Source organism: Myotis brandtii, unplaced genomic scaffold, assembly GCF_000412655.1.
Source record: "Myotis brandtii unplaced genomic scaffold, ASM41265v1 scaffold111, whole genome shotgun sequence".
NCBI classification, from domain to species: domain Eukaryota; kingdom Metazoa; phylum Chordata; class Mammalia; order Chiroptera; family Vespertilionidae; genus Myotis; species Myotis brandtii.
Window position 1 is genome coordinate 827,449 of NW_005353789.1, and position 21,500 is coordinate 848,948.

General features: G+C 37.1%; 1 protein-coding gene across 6 annotated transcripts in view; it reads left to right on the forward strand.

Annotated features, from left to right (window-relative positions):
- LIN54 (lin-54 DREAM MuvB core complex component) overlaps positions 1 to 21,500 on the forward strand; it is a 64,032-nt gene that overhangs the window by 9,464 nt on the left and 33,068 nt on the right. For 3 of the 6 annotated variants that reach the window (XM_005857387.2, XM_014544585.1, XM_005857388.2), the window contains exons 2-4: positions 4,151 to 4,203; positions 8,627 to 8,750; positions 16,190 to 16,332. In XM_005857387.2, coding sequence (XP_005857449.1) covers positions 4,151 to 4,203; positions 8,627 to 8,750; positions 16,190 to 16,332 — 320 coding nt within the window. Of the gene's footprint in view, positions 1 to 3,494; positions 3,520 to 4,150; positions 4,867 to 8,626; positions 8,751 to 16,189; positions 16,333 to 21,500 lie in introns of those variants that run through there. The other 3 variants (XM_005857385.2, XM_005857386.2, XM_014544573.1) reach the window with 2 other exon arrangements.

Genomic DNA, 21,500 nt, shown 5'->3' on the forward strand with positions numbered 1-21,500 from the left:
GTCCATTGGTTATGTTTATATGCATGCATACAAGTCCTTCGGTTGATCTCTTACTCCCCTCCCTTCTGCCCCCCAACCCTCTCTGGCCTTCCCACTGCAGTTTGACAATCAGTTTGAGGCAGCTCTGCCTCTGTATCTATTATTGTTCAAAAGTTTGTAATGGTCTTTATTATCCATGAATGAGTGAGATCATGTGGTATTTTTCCTTCATTGACTGGCTTATTTCACTTAGCATAATGCTCTCCAGCTCCATCCATGCCGTTGCAAATTGTAAGAGTTCCTTCTTTTTTACAGCAGCATAGTATTCCATCGTGTAGATGTACCACAGTTTTCTAATCCATTCATCTACTGATGGGCACTTAGGCTGTTTCCAGATCTTAGCTATGGTGAATTGTGCTGCTATGAACATATGGGTGCATATATCCTTTCTGATTGGTGTTTCTGGTTTCTTGGGATATATTCCTAGAAGTGGGATCACAGGGTCAAATGGGAGTTCCATGTTTTGTTTTTTGAGGAAACTCCATACTGTCTTCCATAGTGGCTGCACCAGTCTGCATTCCCACCAGCAGTGCACGAGTGTTCCTTTTTCTCCACATCCTCTCCAGCACTTGTTGTTTGTTGATTTGTTGATGATAGCCAGTCTGACAGGTGTGAGATGGTACCTCATTGTTGTTTTGACTTGCATTTCTCGGATGATTAGTGACTTTGAGCATGTTTTCATATGTCTCTTGGCTTTCTGAATGTCTTCTTTTGAAAAATGTCTATTTAGGTCCTTTGCCCATTTTTTGATTGGATTGTTTATCTCCCTTTTGTTAAGTTGTATGAGTTCCCTATAAATGTTGGAGATTAAACCCTTATCGGTGATAACATTGGCAAATATGTTCTCCCATGCAGTGGGCTTTCTTGTTGTTTTGTTGATGGTTTCTCCACAAAGAAAATTTATGTCTAGATAGCTTTACTGGTGAGTTTTAGCACATTTCAGGAAGATTTTTTTCTGAAAATTGAAGAGGAGGGAACATGTCCTAACTCATTTTATTAGGGTAGCATTATCCCCAGACAGACACTACAAGAAAAAAACTTACCAATATCCCTCATGAGTGTAGACAGAAATGGTTAACAAAATATTAGCAAATAGAAGTCAGCAATATCCTCAGATGGGATACAAGCCCCCTGACAGCACTGCATCTTCACGTCTGCTCTGTGGGACTTGGGCAGTGAAGGAACTGATACACACATGGTGCTCATGTTCCTTCTGTGCTGTGAGTAGTAAGTCCTGGGTCTCTGACCTAAGGACTACTGTGTGGTCTGCCAGTATCCATGAAACAGTAATGGACTACTTTGGTTGCTTGCTTGGAGGGTCAAAAATCTCAAATTCCTCACAATTCTTGACAGTTTTAGTCTTGAGGATGAAGTGCTCACAGACATGGCTTTCTGAAAGAGGAAAGATGAGGGCTGTGTGGTCTGGGTTAGAGGATAGGACAACACTGTGGGTATTGAATATTCTCACCCAAGTGGTGGGCAAGGGTGACAGGGGCAGGGAGAATAAGAGTCCTCCAGTGTTCTACCTCTTAATGAACATTTAGGGGCTGAGCTGAGAGATAGCCCAAATGGTGCTTTGGTTGTTGTACATTCATCTCCATGGCTTCAGCTGAAAGACAGTGTGGCTCCAGCAGCTGAATTGAGTCCCCAAAGGTGAGAAAATTGTGTGGGAAATGAGGATATAGAGCTTTGGGTGGGTTGAAAATATTAAGAGTTTGTTTAGTTGAGATGCAAATGTGGGTACTTGAAATTTTTAAGTAAATGCACTATCAGACCACTATCTCCCCTCATGGCCTGACCTTTCCCTCTTCCTACACCTGGAGTTCAGGTGCTTTAAGAAGAAGGATGAATAGGGGTTGGGTTGAGGTATCCCAATCCTTAAAGGGGAATCAAAGGCCAAACCCACATATCTAAATATGCTGGGGGAACTTTAGGCAGAGGAGAGAGTTAAACATTTATGGCTCTATCAGATACTGGCACTCAAGTCATCATCCTACCTTATTCTTTGGGAGGATAGAGTGTTCAGATGCAACTGATGGGGTTTGGGCAAGGTTTGCAGTAGGAGAGGAAAGGCAATGTGACATTTTTGGGGGTAGGGTCTTTGTTGTTGTGTACTGTTGTGATTTCCAATGCTAAGGTATATTTGGTATTGATTTTATTTATTTATGTATTTAAAAATGTATTTTTATTTATTTCAGAGAGAAAGGGAGAGAGAGAGAGAAACCTCAGTGATGAGAGAGAATCATTGATTGGTTGCCTCCTGCACGCCCGACATTGAGCCAGGAACCATGACCTCCTGGTTTATAGGTCGACGATTAACCACCGAGCCACACCGGCCAGGCTTACATGCTTGTATTGTAAATGCCCATGAGTGCCAGAGTAGATTCTCCTATCAGGAAGAGCCATATGTAGAGAAGTGCTAGTACTTTAGGGTCCCAAAACCCTAGTGATTCTTTTGAGCTACAAGTTATTGTGACTGATGATTTTGCAGTATATATATAAAGAACTCACCTAACTAAAGAAGACAAAAAACACCCCCCCCACAATAGTATTTTAAGAATGGCAAAAGATTTTAACAGGCAATTTTCAAAAGAAAATATACCAATAGGCAATACGCATATGAAAAGATGCTCAACATCATTAGTCATCTGGTAATTAAATTAAAACCACAATGAAATATCACTTCATACTGCTAGAATGGCTAAAATTATAAAGACTGACAATACCAATTGTTGGTGACGATGTAGAACAGCTGGAACTGTTGTACATTTCCGGTGGGTGTATAAAATGGTACAACCAAGTTGGGAAATTGTTTGGTAGTTTCATGTAAAGTTTAAAATAAACTTACCTTATGATCTGGCAAGTTAATTTCTAGGTATTAATCAAAATAAAAGAAAATTATGAACTTTGTTATCATAAAACATATCCTGAGTTTGAGTCCTAGCTCTTCCATTTACTAGCTTATGTGACCTTGGGCAAATTATTTAACCTAAATTTCTTCATCTGCAAAATGGGGGTGGTAATGTTACCATCTCAGAGTTGTTATGAGGGTAAATTAAATTGCCAGCATTACTTTTGATAGTAAGTGTTCAAAATAATGACTAATTTGGGCAGTATTAATATTTGTCAATGTTAATAATTATAATTTGTAACTCATGCCTGTTAATCTTGGAATGGGTATTGCATTTTTATATATTAAAAAAGGGAAGAAGAATTATTGATTAGGTTCCTATGAATCTTTGATATTTACAGGCAAATAACTTAATGCTATTTAGTCAGCCATAAACATGATGTACTTTCTTTAATAAGTGAAGATAACTGACTCTTATTGGGAGTTCTGATTTGTTCATAATCTGCTTTATTATTAACATTTTTTTCTTTAGGGGGACTGACTGTATACCTCTCAAATGATGCCGTTTTTGATATTTTAAATGGCTGAGGAGGATTTGAGAATCTTTTTTCCAAATAAGGTTTTCTTTGGTATGAAACTAATTGATCAAACTTGGGCCAAATAAGCCTTTTGATCTTCAGTTGCTGAGATGGATTACTCTAAAAACTCTTTTAACATTAATTTGAGTATTTAATGGATTTTTAGAAATGGTATAAATTCCATCATTTTAGGATCTAGCTCACTGGAGATTTGAAGATATTTTCCAATATTTGTTTATATTTTAAAATCTTTATTTCTTTGTGTGCTTCAGCAGTTTTTAAGTCTGTCAATAGGGAAAAAAAATGGGAAGAAATAAGATGATCATCAGACATGTCAAAAAGATTTAAAACTTTTATGAGTGGGCATTGGAAAGGAGTTTCCTATAATTATGTGACTTAGTGTTGCCTGAATGCAGTATACTTTTGAATTGAGACATGATGAATGAGAATGTTGGCTTCTAGTTTTGTGTCTCATATGACTTATATTTCAGATTTTTGAAAGTTGAGGATATGTTAAAATGGTTTAACTCACATCCACATTAGGAGTATCCTTTATTCAATTATACATCAATAAAAAATGTCATTTTAAATTTTGTTACTTGCTTTTTTCTCAAATAATTTTGTTCTTCTCTTAAAACTATTTTGAACCTAGTAATTTTTTATTTTTCAACTTCTATTGCAGTGCCTGATCCACTTTCTCGCAGGAGAACGACCATGGAGGTGGTGCCCGCTGAGGTGAATAGCTTGCTTCCAGAGGAGATAATGGACACTGGTATAACGTTAGTGGATGAGGATAGTATTGAGGCTGTTATTGTTTCATCCCCAATCCCCATGGAGACAGAACTGGAAGAAATGGTCAACATACATTCTACTGGCGACTCTACGGCCACGCCCATTTCCACGGAGCCAATCACAGTGTACAGTAACCACACTAACCAAGTGGCAGTGAATACCACAGTTACTAAAGCAGATTGTAATACCACAGTGAAACCAGCTTTTCCAAGTGGCCTTCAAAAACTTGGTGCTCAGACTCCTGTGACTATATCTGCCAATCAGATTATTTTAAACAAAGTATCACAGACATCTGATCTTAAACTTGGCAATCAGACCCTTAAACCAGATGGACAGAAGTTAATTTTAACAACTTTGGGCAAGTCTGGTTCACCAATTGTTTTAGCACTACCCCATAGCCAACTACCCCAGGCTCAGAAAGTTACATCTCAGGCCCAGTCAGGAGATGCTAAGTTACCACCGCAGCAAATTAAAGTAGTTACCATTGGAGGGAGGCCAGAGGTGAAACCTGTCATTGGTGTCTCAGCATTGACCCCAGGAAATCAACTGATTAATACTACAACTCAGCCCTCTGTGTTACAGACCCAACAGTTAAAAACAGTACAGGTAAAAAAGGGGGCTTATGAATTAAAATGCATGTTAAAAATTAAGTTGATTGGTAGTTGTGTTTGTAGGATAATTAAATGCTTAGCTGTTACTGAATTCTTTTGAATGTTGTGTTTAGTAATTGTGTGTGGGTATTGCGTTTTTTTCTGATAAAGTTTGATATGTCTAATCCTTTGGATATTTTTGCTAGAGAACTTAGAGCAAACTTAATTTTGGTTAAATTCCAGATGAGTGTATTTATAGCTTTGTACTCATTTTTAAATGCATTTTATTCTTTGTAATAGTTTGATTACAAGGATGTTCTGCTGGTATAAAGATGCCACAATTGCTGATGGGCTGTCAACAAATCATTCAGACATGATTTTTTTCAGTTAACAGATGGCCAAAGTCTAGGAAAACTTGCTACTCTGAGAAACCCTTGGAGTCTGAAATAGTACATACTAGCCAGTTTGTGCCTTTCTTTGGCGTTTACTGTCCATTTTCATCACTCATGTTTACATATTGGAAAAGGTAGTGCCATGTGATGGAAGGTAACACATAGGCTTTAGAGTTGGACCAACTAGGTTTGAGTCGCCTCTCTGCTACCCTGACATCTGTGGAACTTTGGATAAGTTACTTATCATCTCTGAGTTTTTTACTTTAGCTGGTAGAAGGTTATGTGAGCATGATGAAAGTACTTGTAGTTCTCAAAACTTTGAGGATCCTTCAAAATGGTACCTATTATCAGTATAAAAAGGACTTTAACAGAGAAGGTTAACAGAACATTTGTTAAATGGCTTCCCATTTTTCATGCCCAAGTAGGCCTTTTTTTGGTCACCACTACTCTTAGAAATATAATGATCCACTTAAGACCAGGGAACACAAATACATTCCCTGTTTGAAAGAATTGCCTTTTACAAAAAAGAAGGCAGGATTTAGAGAATTAAAGCAGGTGTATAAAGAAATAGGAAGGTTTGGGAAACTATCCACTCTCAGCTGATGTTAGAAATAATGTTTGGTTGTTATGTCATGGGCTTTTTATTTAAGAACTTTGTAAGATTTCTCAAACCTTGTAATTTGCCCATGTCCCTTCTAGTACTATTAAATATTGTGTTCTTTTCTGTTCATTGTCATCTCACTTATCTCTGACTTCCTTTTACTTATTTTGATGAAGGTCTCTTGAATGAATTATCACCATCTAGCATCTTGTCCTCAGCTTTTTAAAAAATCAGTTTTGAAACTTGTTTTTTATTGGGGATGTGGCTCATAATCAATTCACAAGAAACTGATAATGTAAATCAGAATGTCATTTTTTTTCATTTGCAAGAGCAATGTATACATGCTGTTTTAATGACCAATTTACTTGTATCCACTAGTTTTTTTACTATAATCACCTAAGTACTGACAATAAAAACAAAGACTGGGAACTAATTCTTACAACTTCTTTTATTGTTGTTACTTTTATAAACCATAATTCTGTTTATGAAAAAGAACTTTGGTTTTAAAAAAGCACCACAATAACAAAAACAAAAGAAACCCCTTTTAGGATATTACTCTACTTGTCCAGTTATTTTTAGGCAACTCAAGTCCTTCTAACTCAAAAGTAATCTACAAAGCTCTGAAACACAGAAAAAACAAGTAAGCTACACATCTATATGTTTCCTGCTTAGGCACCAGAATATTTGGTTTATTATTACATGGTGTATATGATTCTCTGGTTTTTTTCCTAGACAGTCCTCAGCGTTGTCTTAAGTTTAATGAGTATTGAAACTGTTAGGGTATGGACAGCAGGTAAGGGTGGAAGAAGGAGACCCATCTTGAAAAATGAAGGAAAGAGGTGACAGTTGAGGCCAGAGGCAGTAACAAAGAGGTATAGTCACACTTAATTACAGATATATAAACACTTTCCCATGTTTCTTATGCATAGTATAATAAGAGAAATGAATAACTAGCAGTATGGAACAGCATTACTCCAAACTAGTTCCTGTACCTATACAACACTGCCAAAAATTAGCTGTATATATTATTTGATCAGATATTTGGCTATTTGTAAATTTCCTTTTTGATTCATTTTTGTCTTAATCTGCTGATTGGATACATTTGACATAAATGATCCTTCATGTTGTTGTTGTTTTTTACTTAATAAAGTAATTTTGTTCTAGGGTAGTTTATATAATTCATAATGTAAAAATTATGGTTCCTTAACTGAACTGGAAATCATTATTTTTCAGCAAAGCTCCATTAAAAAACAACTAGAGGTCAGGTTGAGATTGTTCATTTGATAAATTATTGTGCTTTTGGTTGTATTGTTTTTTTATTGGTATGTATTCATATTGTCAGATGATTGTGAAAGTCAGTTAAAAATAGGTAAATACTTTAAGTTCCTAATCTTTATAGATAAGATTATTTATTTTGAGAAATGGATTTTAAAAATATCAATACTTCTACCTCTTGAGATTATTAATACTAAGTCAATAGATGACATATTCTGACTCACTTTAGAGTTTAAAGCTTGTAAACACATTTGAGGAAAATATCTCCTGTATGTCTCCCAAATTGAATCAGTGTTTTTTAAAGTACAATTATGAATTTATTTGGGTATAAATAATTTATCAGAGTTTTGCAAACTGGGTATTTTTAAATGTAGTAATTGATCCCATGTTTTTTAAAAAAGTGATTTATATTTCATTTTGTTTTGTCAGTAATATGTTCTCAGTGTAAGAAAGTAATATATGCTAAGTGTAACAAAAGGTTTTATTTAGTTTAATTTATAGTTTGATCACAAGTTGATAATTTAGTTCAGCTTCTGGTATATTTGTGTCATTCAGGTTGGTCATGTTTATTCTTTTTGAGTCATTATTTCCAATATTAAAAAGTACTTTCAAGGCCTCAATTTTCATATCTGTCCAAAGATAAAATTAATATTTAATTCCCTTCCTGCTCTGAAAGTCTGATTTTTATTATATCTAAGTTTCTGCTTCTAACTTTTAGAAGAAGCTATGTCTTTGCATACACTGATAATTTCAATATAAAAACATTGGTAATTCTACCTTCTTTGACTTGTGAAGAATTTTAGTTCAGGTTAACAGTGTGCCAATATATAACCTAAGATCAGAGATGACTAAAATGTTCTCTCTTCAAGGAACTCATAGTCTTGTAAACAGTATCTTAGTAAATAATATTTGAGTGGTTTTGCCTTTAGAATAGTGTTTTGCCCAAGATGGCTCTTTGTATCCGAGGGCATTAACTTATTCAGTTCTTCATTTATCTACCCCTGATATGTAGATCTAAAGCTGAACATATAATCATAAGCACATCTTTAATGTGTATTTATATTTTGTTTCCAGGGGTCAATCTAATTACATTTACACTATTCTCTCTTAACTTACTTTGCTCCATCTTTCTATTATTGAATAATTTGTTCTTTTGAAAAAGAATATTGCTGTGTCATAGTGTTTTATTATTAAATGTTTTTTAAATGAACTTATTAAACATTATTTTAAAATATTAATTTGTTTTTCAACATATATCTATATCCCAGAGACTAAAATAAGGATTTACAGTGAAATGCAAAAGTATTACTATATATTGGCCTAAGGGTGTTATAATAATATTCTAATTAATGGCTACATTTTAAGTGTTTTTAACATTAATACTTAGATATATTTTGTTAAGTGAACTGGCTTCATGTGTACTTCTGAATACCAATCTTTTGTTTAATTGTGATTGAAAAGGTGTCTTATAGAAACAAATGGTCTTCATAGTTATTTATATATTTCAGATTGCTAAGAAGCCTCGAACACCAACCTCTGGTCCAGTAATCACGAAGCTGATCTTTGCAAAACCAATTAATAGTAAAGCAGTTACAGGACAGACAACTCAAGTATCACCACCAGTCATTGCAGGTTATATTTCTTTATAGTTTATTAAGCTATATATTTATCTTTCTCTTATGTTTATAAAAGTCTGTTCTGCCACCTTGAAATGGAAATGTATTAGTGAAATAAGCTTTCTATAAACCAAACTTGTTAATAAGAAATGTTTCACTTATTAAATGTGTGCTTCAAGCAAAATGCCTTATCTCAAAATTAGTCCATTACTTTAGTCTCCTTAGTTTGGGGTAGAATTTTACCATGAAAGTAGTACAATGTCTTAAACTCTAATAATATTAGCTATTAGTGTTTATTATGTGCCCTGCACTATTCTTAGCTCTTTACATATAGTGGCTTCTATAATCCTCTGACAAATCTGTGAAGTAGATACTAATACCAGCCCTAATTTGCCATTGTGGAAATGGAGGTACTCATCTAGTAAATGGCTGCCTGGAGTTTGAGCCTAGGCAGTTTGTCTCTAGAGCACATGTGCTAAGTCTAATAGTTTTAAATTAATACACATGGGAGTATAGTATTTCATGGTTTCTGTTTGAATTTTTGGTTTCAGTATTTTAATATGCTCTATATGCAGTTTTCTATGAATAGAAAATTGTCACAATGATGCAGTTACTTAAGTGATAACAGAATTTTAGCTATATTTTGCCAGCAAATTCCATAATATGACCCAGTTCTCTTTTATTATATACTTTAAAATTTGTCATCAGCCTGACCGGCGTGGCTCAGTGGTTGAGCGTCAACCTGTGAACCAGGAGGTCACAGTTTGATTCCTGGACAGGGCGCATGCCTGGGTTGCAGCTAGATACCCAGTAGGGTGTGTGCAGGAGGCAGCCGATAAATGATTCTCTTTCATCATTGATGTTTCTATCTCTCTCTCCCTCTCCCTTCCTCTCTGAAATCAATAAAAATATTTAAAAATTTTTGTCATCACTCAACTAAGATCTCAGAAATCTTTTTTTAAAAATTGATTTTATAGAGAGAAGAAGGGAGAGAGAGAGAAACATCGATTTGTTGTTCCACTTATTTATGCATTCATTGGTTGCTTCTTGTATGTGTCCTGACCAGGGATCGAACCCACAATCTTGAGGTATTGGGACAATGTGCTCTAACCAACTGAGCTACCCGGCCAGGGCAAGACCTCTTTCTTGATTTTATTATTTCATTCTCTTTATTCTAGATTATCTTCCTTTGTACTCCCAGTCTGGCAGTTCTTTGACTTTGAAATCTCTGATCCATTAACCCTCCCACTTTCTTATTAATAATCAGCCCATTCCTGTCCTCAGAGTCTTCCTTATTCAACATGGAGTCCATGACCCATTATCAATCCCTTCCAAACACCATTGATTATCTTTTCCTTGTCTCTTTCTATAATAGCTTGGTTAAGTCCATCTTTCTTCTTAACTCCTTGCTTGGCAAGCAGCTTAGTATTTCTAGAGAAAGTCACAAAGCCATGGTGACTGGTCTTTAATTCAGAGTTAAACTGACATGACTCTTCACCAATTTAGAACTCATTTCTAATTTCCATTGTGCTATAAGGAAGCACCTCTGGATGGTAGACTGACTAGAGAAGTTCAAATGCTAATTACCCATTCTTTGTGCATTCTTTTATTTTTTTTAAATAGCAATAATCATTTAATCATCTCTCATGGTTTCTGTGCACTTTGGATTCATGAAGGTCTCAGCTGGATGTTTCAGTGTTTTTCATATGGCTGCATTCAGACAGTGGATGGAGCTGGAATAGCAGGGGCTGGCCCTACTGAGGACTGGCTAGTCATCTTCCTCTTCATTTTGTCTCAGGGTCTCTGCATGTGGCCCTTGGTGGCGAAAGGCGGGACGGAAAGGGTCTCCCGGACAGGCGCACAGCCCTCCCGGACTCCCCCGGCGGATGGCCAGGCGGGGGCGGCGAGCACCTCTGGATGGTAGACTGACTAGAGAAGTTCAAATGCTAATTACCCATTCTTTGTGCATTCTTTTAAAAAAATTTTTTTAAAATATATTTTATTGGTTTTGTACAGAGAGGAAGGGAGAGGGATAGAGAGTTAGAAACATTGATGAGAGAGAAACATAGATCAGCTGCCTCCTGCACACCCCCTACTGGGGATGTGCCCGCAACCAAGGTACATGACCTTGACCAGAATCGAACCTGGGACCCTTCAGTCCTGAGCCAAACAGGTTACGGCTCTTTTAAAAATTTTTTAATTAATTTTGGAGGGAGAGGCAGAGGGGGAGAGAGAGAGAGAGAGGGAAACATCATTTGTTGTTCCACTTATTTATGCATTCTTTGTTTGATTCTTGTATGTAACCTGACCAGGGATCAAACCTAAAACATGAGAGCATGACACTCCAACCAACTGAGCTACCTGGCCAAGGTTCCTTTGTGTATTCTTGATGAGTGTGCTTCAAATTTTAACTAACTGTGGGTGGGAGAAGGGGTATAAATTGAAGCCACCTACTACTGTCTTTGGTAAGTTTACAGACAGCATACCAGTAGGCAGCTCTGAAGTCAGTGGCCATGATTTGCCATTTTCTTGAGATTTGGAATTGTGTGTAAGGAGGCTTCTCATTTTAGCAAATGAGAGAAGGCATAGAAAGATTGTGATATGAAGACAGTGTTGGGTGAGTGAATGCTTTCTTTCTCTTTTGTCCTCAAATGAGATTTGTGGTGGATATAGGAGGCTGGTGTCTTGAGGACTGCATGGGAGGCAGGTATAGCCCCAGAGGAAAGATTGGAAAGGATTGGGATTTGGAGCTGGTTTAGGAAGTGGGCTTCAGTTGGCTGAAAGTTAGCAAGGCTTGGATGTATTGTAGAAAAAGGGCCCTCCAGATCCCTCGGAGGTTTTTCATAGGTGAAACTGGTTAACCAGGAGAGGAATGTCTCAGTACAATATTCTTTACTCTTTTGGAGTTTGAGAGAATCCCTTAAATTTTTAAAATTATGTGGGAAAATTGTATACTACACATGTGGTGTCTGCAGAAGTGTCTGAATGTATTTTTAGTTAATGTCCTGGTTTCACCTCTTACATTTGATTATAATGTGACTATGTCATTGCTGGGTCTTTTGGTCATTTATAACGTGTTGCACACCGACTATAGCTTCATCTTTAATTACAGAATTTATTAGCCCTACCACAATGCATTGAGGTAGACTTCTATTAAATTTGGAGGGATAATTTCTACTGTTAACTAGTTCTTTATAGCCTTTTAAATTCATGAAAACCAAATTTTAAACCATTGAAATAGCTCTTCTGTTGCATTGTCTTATTCAAGGAGACCTATCTTTATTTTGTAGCTAATGATCTTTCAAAGTACATTTAGATGTGTTGTTTTTTTTTTAAATGACGTTTGAGCTCATTGAAGATGGATATTTTTTTCTGTCAGTCAAGATAAACTTATGTTTATAAATATGTGATTTTTCTGAAATGGAAATCTGATCTTGTCACACCCTTGCTTAGAATTTTTTGGGCTATATCATTTGTGGGCTTCGATCCATTAGGATTAAGTTCAAATGCCGGTGCTTTCTTAGCATTAAAAACATTTATGATCTCATACATACCTTTTTCATTTTTATCTCCTGTCAGCTCCAGATCTACTGATTTAACTTATTTTAAGAGATTACCAGATGAACTTGCGATCTTGGCACTGTTCCTTTTACCTGAAATGTCTTTCTTTGCTGTCCTCCTGGCTAACTCATCCATTTTATCTTTGGATTACCTCCTGTTTTGAAAGCTTTTGACCCCTAGTCAAATACTCTTACTCTGACTATCTTCTATGTATTCCCATAAAACTTAATCATACCTACCAAATACTTTAATTAGACTTCTTTTAAATTTCACACTAGTTTTTTAGAATTTCTTTTAGTCATACTATATTATAATATTTGTCTTTCTTGTTTGTCTCCCTATTAAATTCATTATTTTTCTTTTTGTTAATTCTCACTCAAGGATATTTTTCCCATTGATTTCTTAGAGGGAGGGGAGAGAGAGGGAGGAACATTGATGTGAGAGAGACACATTGATTGGTTACCTCCTGCACTCCTCCTGACTGGGACTGGGGAATGAACCTGCAACCCAGATACATGTCCTTGAGCAGGAATTGAACCCATAACCCCTGGGTCCCCAGTCAGACATTCTAACCACTGAACAATGCTGGCCAGGACTCATTATTTTATTTTATTTTTTTCTTAATGGTAATTTTTTTTGTTTTACCATCTAGTTTTTTTAAAAAAAATATATTTTATTGATTTTTTTACAGAGAGGAAGGGAGAGAGATAGAGAGTTAGAAACATCGATGAGAGAGAAACATCAATCAACTGCCTCCTGCACATCTCCCACTGGGGATGTGCCTGCAACCCAGGTACATGCCCTTGACCGGAATCGAACCCGGGACCTTTCAGTCCGCAGGCGACGCTCTATCCACTGAGCCAAACCGGTTTCGGCTACCATCTAGTTTTTTTAAATTAATTTTTTTAAGTTGTAAAATATATATAGCATAAAGTTGACCGTTTTAATCATTTTTAAGTGGATAATTCAGTGGCATTAAATATATTCACATCATTGTAAAACCATCACCACTGTCCATCTCCAGAACTCTTTTCATTTTGCAAAATGGAATCTCTGTACCTATCTATAATAATAAAAGCGTAATATGCTAATTAGACTGGATGACCTTCTGGACGGAGCCGAGGCTGTGAGGGAAGCCCAGGTCCCGGCTGCCAGAGGGAAGCTGGTGCTGACAGCTGGGGGAAGGAAGGCCTACTCTTGCATGAAGAATTTCATGCATCGGGCCTCTCGTCCTGTATAATAAAAGCTTAATATGCTAAGGGTCTGGTTGACCAGTTGGGCGTTCAACCAATCAAAGTGTAACATGCTAATGATATGTTAAGGCCGCTGAACTGCTCACTATAATGTGCACTGACCACCAGGGGCAGATGTTCCGACTGGTAGGTTAGCTTGCTGCTGGGGTCCAGCTGATATGGACTGAGCGAAATGGGCTGGACATGTCCTGGAGCCCTCCCGCGGTCCCTCCCCATTGGCCAACCTCCCGTGTCCCTCCCCGGCTTCTATTGTGCACCAGTGGGGTCCCTCAGCCTGGCCTGCACCCTCTTGCAATCTGGGACCCCTCGGGGGATGTCGGAGAGCTGGTTTCAGCCTGATCCCGCAGGCCAGGCTGAGGGACCCCACTGGTGCACGAATTCGTGCACCAGGCCTCTAGTTAAATAATAACTCCCCATTCCTATCTCCTTCCAGCCCCAGCAGAGACTTTCTGTCTCTCTCATTTTGACTTTGTCCTTTTATGACTGGCTATTGGTCCATCTGTGTGATAGCATGTATGTACGTAGCACATTGATGGTAGTTCTTTCACCTCTGTCCTTCCAGTATCTAGCAGTTTCTGGCACAAAGATGTGTTTCAGTAAATGTATTGTTAAGTGAATATGTATATCATGGAAGCAGTGCAGTGGTATGGAAGGAGCTATTGGGAGACTTGTGTTTTAGTCATGGCTCTTTCATTTTCTCTTTGATCTTGGGTAAATACCAAGTATCTGTTCATCTTATTTATGTTAAATGTTGATACCAACCACTGCACAAGACTTTTGAGATGTTAAGTGAGATACAGAGGTCCTTATTATCAGAGCTCCCAAGGTACAAGGTTGCTACAGTGTAGCAAACTTCATCAATGTGAAAATATTCACTAATGAATTAATCTCTGATAGAATTAGTCCTCGCTCAGATATGTTAGCTCTCTGTCCCAAACTGCCCCATCTGTAGCTTTTTAGAATATGTCTTTTGATTCGGGTGGATGACACCTGACTAGATTATAAATGCCTTGCAAGTTGATTTCAGGGTGAAATTGTATAACTTGCATACTTGCTTGAATTTGTCTACAGAGCTAAGGATAAAAAGGGATTTGGAGATTAGATAATCAGAGGTGCTATCTCGATGAAAAACAAGCAGGCCCCTCAGTTGATTTGATTATCCAGCACCTGCTTGAAACACTTTCAGTGACTAAAAACTCATGTGCTAAAACAGTCATTTCAATTGGAAAATTTTGTTAGAAGTTTTTTCTTAGAGCTAAGCTGAATATTTTTATTTCTATGCATTAGTGCTGTGCAGCTGATGGTTCTAATCCTTCAACTTGACAGCCTATTAATCTTGGTTTTCCTGCCATAATAAATAATCTCTAAATTCAGAAGTTTAAAAAAATACCCAATTTTTATTTTTCTACTTATACTTCATGACTTTCTGCATGTCCATTGTGGATTTAGAGACGGGGGATTCTTCTCATGAGTCTCTTAGGACCCAGGCTGATAGGAGAGCCATCACCTCAAATGTGGCAGAGAAAAAGAGCTTTGAAAGGCCTTCCACAGGAAGTAAGTGTTCTGGCAAAGAAATGACACACCACACTTCTATTCATATTTCATTGGCCAGAACTAGTCACATTGGTCCAAATCTAACCACACTGAATGGGGAAGGATAGAAAGTGCACTCCTACCAAGTCCCCAGAATACTTGATGAATGGCACTAATGACTATCACACAGTCTCGTTTTTTATTTTAAATCTTCACCCGAGAATATGGAAAGAGAGAGAGAGAGAAAGAGCGAGAGAGAAAGAGAGAGAGAAAGAGAAACATCGATTGGTTGCCCCCTGTACATGTCCTGACTGGGGATTGAACCTGCAACCTTTTGGTGTACGAGACGATGCTCCAACCAACTTAGTCACTTGGCCAGGGCATTACACAGTCTTTTAAGAATTTGGAGATATATCATGTCTTTGTATTCCTTTCTTGCCTATGATAAGAATTTTAGTATTTCAACTCATCATGATATGATTTCTAATTCCCTAAGCTCTCTAGACACACTACAGTTTTTTTTTGTGTTGTTGCTGAAGGGTGTTGTCTAGAAGTGAACACACTATTTCTGTATTCTTATTGGAATCTGGCCAGGAAGATCTTTTTTTCCTTTTGGCAGTCTAAAATCAGACAATATTAAACCATACGGTGTTGAAGTTAGTTCAGTAACTATGTTTTATAGATGTGGATTTAATCATATCCTGTGGTTTAAGTTCAAAGAGTAAGACAGCTGTAATATAGTAGAACGCAGAGATTGAAATTTTAAGACTTCAAATACTGACTTTCAGGATCTGTGTCACACAGGGCATGTTGCTTAGTTGTCCTGAGCCTATCTTCTGATAGATTTATCAAGATTGATGAGAATGTGAGCAGCAGTGTTTTCATGGACTTTATTTAAAGTGGTATTAAGATACTAAGTGTTGCTAAGAAACACTTTTGCTTCTTTCCTCTTAGGTTCATCATAATTCATTAGGAACTAACTTGAGTGTTGAAGTTCATATGTGATAGTAAACATATACTACAGTCCTTGTAAGGTAGATCATCGTCACATACATTTTTATATTGTTAGTATAAAAAGTCAAACTGACGTGCTGCCTCTCGTTTGCAGGTAGGGTTCTTTCACAGTCTACTCCTGGGACTCCATCAAAGACCATAACAATATCTGAAACTGGTGTTATTGGATCGACTTTAAATTCTACAACACAGACACCAAATAAAATAGCCATCTCACCTTTGAAATCGCCAAATAAGGTAAAAAATTTAACCACAAATGCCAAGTATTGTGGTCAATGCCTTTATTTTCTTGTAGTCACTTCAGATACTTCGGTTTTAATATATTCCCAGGCAACTGAATAGACATTCAGTGAATACTGGGTTAATTTAGTAATCAAGGATACATGACATAAAACACGTACTCTAAACACATAGTAACCTAGTAATCATTTTGCATGCTAAGAAGATTTTCATGGTCTATATGAATATGGGTACAACAAAACTCTTTTGATTGTGGTACATTATGTGTTTAGCTCTTTAGTTAATATTTGTGCAAAATTACTGTCTTTGGGTAAATCACATGTATGTATAATGATATATAAATCTAAAATGTTTAATGTAACTCTTTTTGATAAAATACTCTGTGTCTTCTACTTAAGCTGTTTTATGGAGAGCTGAACTTTGGATGAGTTAACAGAGTACCCAGAGTACTAGAAACTGCCATCAAATGCTAGTAACCATATTATCAGAGTTTTGAAGTTTATGTTCAATTCATTCAAAGCATTTGAAAGCTTTTCATAATTTGTTTTATTTTAAGGTGGCAGAGCACCTATTATTTTACTCTTAGGTCAAGTAAGCAGTCTTAGCTCACTTTCTTAAATTATACAGATTTCATTATACCAGCATGACATTTTGAAAGGATATGTTTTAAAGAACATATTCAGTTGGAAACCCAAGCATTATTATTCTGTAAGATACCACCCTTGTGATTCTGAAAACATACTGCCCTTTGTACCTGCCTTTTTCCTTAATTTGTTACTGTTCATAAATAGAACAAACATTAACATTTGCCTTACATTTTTTAAAAAGTCTAGCTATGGGTTTCTTGAATATAATGTATAAATATGATGTCTCTTACAGTTTATTAAAATGGGATTTTACCTGCATAATAGTATAATTACTAGTATTTACTTAAATGGAATTAATTCAATAGATATTTGAATGCCTCTGTATGCTATCCATAGTGATAGGAACTGGGGATAAAAGCATGAATCAGATAAGTTTTTAATTTTAAGTAATTCAATAGTAAAGTTAGATTTAAACATTAAGAATTGCCCTGCAGAATCATTAACTGTCACAGGTATATTGATGAGCTCTGTTGTGTGTGTCAGGGAAGGTTTGTACAAAGGAGGCTATTCTTGAAAGGTATTAACCTTAAAGGTGGCTTGGGTCTTAGTTATAGGTGAGCCGAGGAGGATTTATGGGTTGAGGTAATACTTACACAAAAGTCTAAAAGTGTGGCCTTTTCAGGGAGCCGAGATGCTTTGGTATTGTGAGAATGGAGGGTGCTAAAGTTAATAGAAAGTCATTACCTTCAGGGGAGTTTAGATTCTATTATTCTTAAAGATTTTCTGTTGCTTCCCATTGTTGCTAGGATAGTGGTTCTCAGCCTTGTCTGCAAATTGGAAATCACTGGGGGATCTTTAATACCATTGCCTGGTTCTTATCTCTGGAGACTGTTTTAATTGGTCTAAAGTTTGGCCTGGAATCAGAATTTTTGAAAGCTCTCTAAGTGATCCTAAACTACTCCTCTAGGATAATATGAGGTTTACATTTTTAAAAAGATGACTCTTGAAACATTATGAAAGATACCGGAAGGTAAGCCTAGATCCTGGGAGGGATACTAGTTATGTTAGCAATTCTCAACCTTGGCTGCATTTCGAAGCACCTGAGGACCACTTGAAAAAACTAATGGCTGGACCCCATTTAAATCAGAGAGTCTAGGCTGGGACCTAGGAATTAAACTTAATCTTTTGAAAGTCTAAAGTTGAGGCTAGAGTAGAGAATCACTAAGTTAGATTATTATAGTACTTCAAATATGAGCTAGACTAGTAATTAAGGGGCTAGGGAGGAAAAGATGTGTTGAAAGAGGTTCAAGACATAATGACTGGATGTTAGGGTCTTACTCCTAGATTCCTGACTTGAATAACAGAGTAGATGGTGGTACTGGACTAATATGACTGATATATGGGCTGTACCTGATAGCATAAAAATAGGAACTAGCTATTTTCTCTTATCCTTTACTTTATTGTTATTATTTTTTAATATATTTTAACTAGAGGCCCGATGCACGAAATTCATGCAAGAGTAGGCCTTCACAGCTGCGGCGGCTGCCTGGATCCCTCCCTTGGAGCCGCAGTGGCTTCCTTCATCCCGCCGCTGCAGCCCTGGCTTCGTCCAGAAGGATGTCTGGTCTAATTAGCATATTATGCTTTTATTATTATAGATTGATTTCAGAGAGGAAGGGAGAGGGAGAGAGAGATAGAAGCATCAATGACAGAATCATTGATCAGCTGCCTTCTGCAAGCCCCACACTGGGGATGGAGCCTGCCACCTGGGCCTATGCCCTGATCAGGAATCCAACTGTGACCTCCTGGTTCATAGGTCGACGCTCAACCACTGAGCCATGCCAGCTGGGCTCATTCTTTACTTTAGCCATGCCATGTTGGATCTTTCTTCCCTACCTCTTGACCAAAGGTTATTTTTAACTATAAATCTTACTTTGGTGATTAAATTTACATAGTTATGAAAGTCTAGTCAAAGGCTTATATCCTGTTGAAAGCTTCTTCTCTTTACTCAGATCTGAGTTGGCTCAGGGATCATGTAGTCGAGAAGAGGAGTGTGATCTTCACTCTTTTTTTTTCTAAAATACCCATTCCATGATGATATTATTATAACATAGTTTTTTTGTGTGTTTTTTCCAGAGAGAGAGGAAGGGAGAAGAATAGAGAAAAACATCGATGAGAGAGAAACATCATCGATTGGGGCTGTCTCCTGCCCGCCCCTTTCTGGGGATCAAAACTGCAAACCTGCAACCGGGCATGTGCCCTGACCGGGAATCTAACCGTGGTCTCTTAGTTCCTGGGTGGATACTGAATCACTGAGCCACACAGGCTGGGCTGTTTCTTCATTCTTATCCCTTTCCCCCCATTCTGCTTTTGAATTCTAATTGGAAGGAAGATAAGAAGAAAAAGGACCAAGTTTTATATAACTAGGACTATTGTATTGTAATACAGCTGCCAGTGCCCTCTTGTGACAGACGTCCAAGTGTGGATTTTTAGAGTTGTGCATTTAGGAAGGTTTTTGGAGATTCCTGTGGGTATGTCCTCATTGTCCAGTTCTCTGTTGTGGTGTGATGCACACACAAGCTACCTTTGACACACTCCTCCTGGCCCTCTCTTTATCTGCTGTAGTCCACCCTACAGCCTGTTCCTGCTGTGTGCCCTTACTTCAGAAGGCATGTTTTTGGCTCATCAAGATTCTTTAGCCCTTCTGTAACATCTTTTATTTGGCTAATGGGAAACCTATAGAATAGTGATAGAAGTGCAGCTTGCCTAACTGCTGTCCTGTATATCCTTGCTCTACCTTTTTAAAAAAAATTATCACTTTGGCCCTATCCAGTGTGGCTCGGTTGGTTGAACATCCTCTGGTACACCAGGAGGTTGCCGATTGGATTCCCAGTCAAGGGCATATGCCTGTGTTGCAGGCTCGATCCCCAGTGGGGGATGTACAGGAGGCAGCTGATGGATGTTGTGCTCTCACATTGATATTTCTCTCACCTTCTCTCCCCCTTTCCCTTTATCTCTCTCTCTAAAAATCAATGAAGTATTCTAAAAATATTTTTTCTTTTGTACTCAGTTCTGAAGGTAAGAACTTTAGTGATCTGGTGTTAATATTTGTACCCCAAAACCTGGGTTCACTAAGAATGAGAGAACTCATGGATAGGGAGGGACAACAGGGTGGTGATTGTGGGGGTCTGTAGGTGGGTGGGTGGAGGTGGAGGAGGGTATAGGGGGGATAAATGGTGATGGGGAAAAAATAAATAGGAAAAAAGAGAACTAAATAGATGTTTGATAAGTGACATGAGAAGATCACTGCTGATCAGAGTATAATTAGTATAAAAAATTCATTGGTTCTGTTTTTAGTTCTGTGGAGTTTTCTAGTGGACCCATTGAAGGACTTTTTCACCTCTGGTAATTGTATTTATTTTATTTTCATTTGAATCTGTATATCTTATAGTTTCTGTCTCTTGCTGTTGTCTTCCTTTCCCACTAGGTTTGTTCATATTTTAAAGTCCTTATCTGATGGTTGCAACATCTAGGTCATTTCTGAGTCTGCCTTTCATTTTATTATTGGAATGACTATCTGGTGTCTTTTTTTTTTTATTGTTGTTTATTAAATGTGTTTTTATTGATTTCAGAGAGAGGAAGGGAGAGGGAGAGAGAAACATCAATAATGAGAATCATCAATCAGCTGCCTCCTGCACACCCCCTACTGGGGATTGAGCCGAAACCCCGGCATGTGCCTTGACCAGGAATCAAACTGTGACCTCCTGGTTCATGGGTCGAAGCTCAGCCACTAAGCCATACTGGCAGGCTGGGTGTTTGTTTTTTGTTTTTTTTTTTAATTTTTGCATTTTTACACTTATACACATCTGGGATGGGGAAATCATATTCTATTCATAAAGGTAGGTGACTTAGCACAAAGAGTGAAGCTGGGCTGTTGATTTATATAAAATCTGATCTAAAGGCTTCAGGATAGTTGAACTTTTGGATAACTAAAGTTCAAAAAAAAGTAAAGGTTACTTGGGGTGGTGAACACACAATATAATATATATATATATATGATGTATTATAGAACTGTACGTCTGAAACCCAAATAAATATATTTACCAATGTCACCCCAATAAATTCAGTAAAAAAAACTCCTAGTTATTAGAGGGGGGGGAAAAAAAGAAAGGTAAAGGTTCACAGAGCTTAGGTTCTGGATAATTAGATCAAAGAAGCAATGGTCAGAAATCTTGAAACACTTTTTTCTCATAAATTTGGTCTTAGAGTTAGTAAATATTCTTAAATGTAAGGCCTGTCACACGTTATGTGATGCTGATGGCTACTGTTTCTTTTCCCACTTAATTTATTTCTTTTTTTAATTTTATTTTTCAGTTATAGTTTATATTCAATATTTTATATTAGTTTCAGATGTAATTTTTTCTTTAATGTTTTAATAATGAACATGAATACATCTTCCAAATGTCCTACTCATTATTTTTGAGAGTCTATGCATGTTATCCTGGACATTCTTGAATTCACCTCATGTATACTTTTTTTTCAGTTTTGCTTTCCTATCCAGGGAAGTGAGTACTCCTT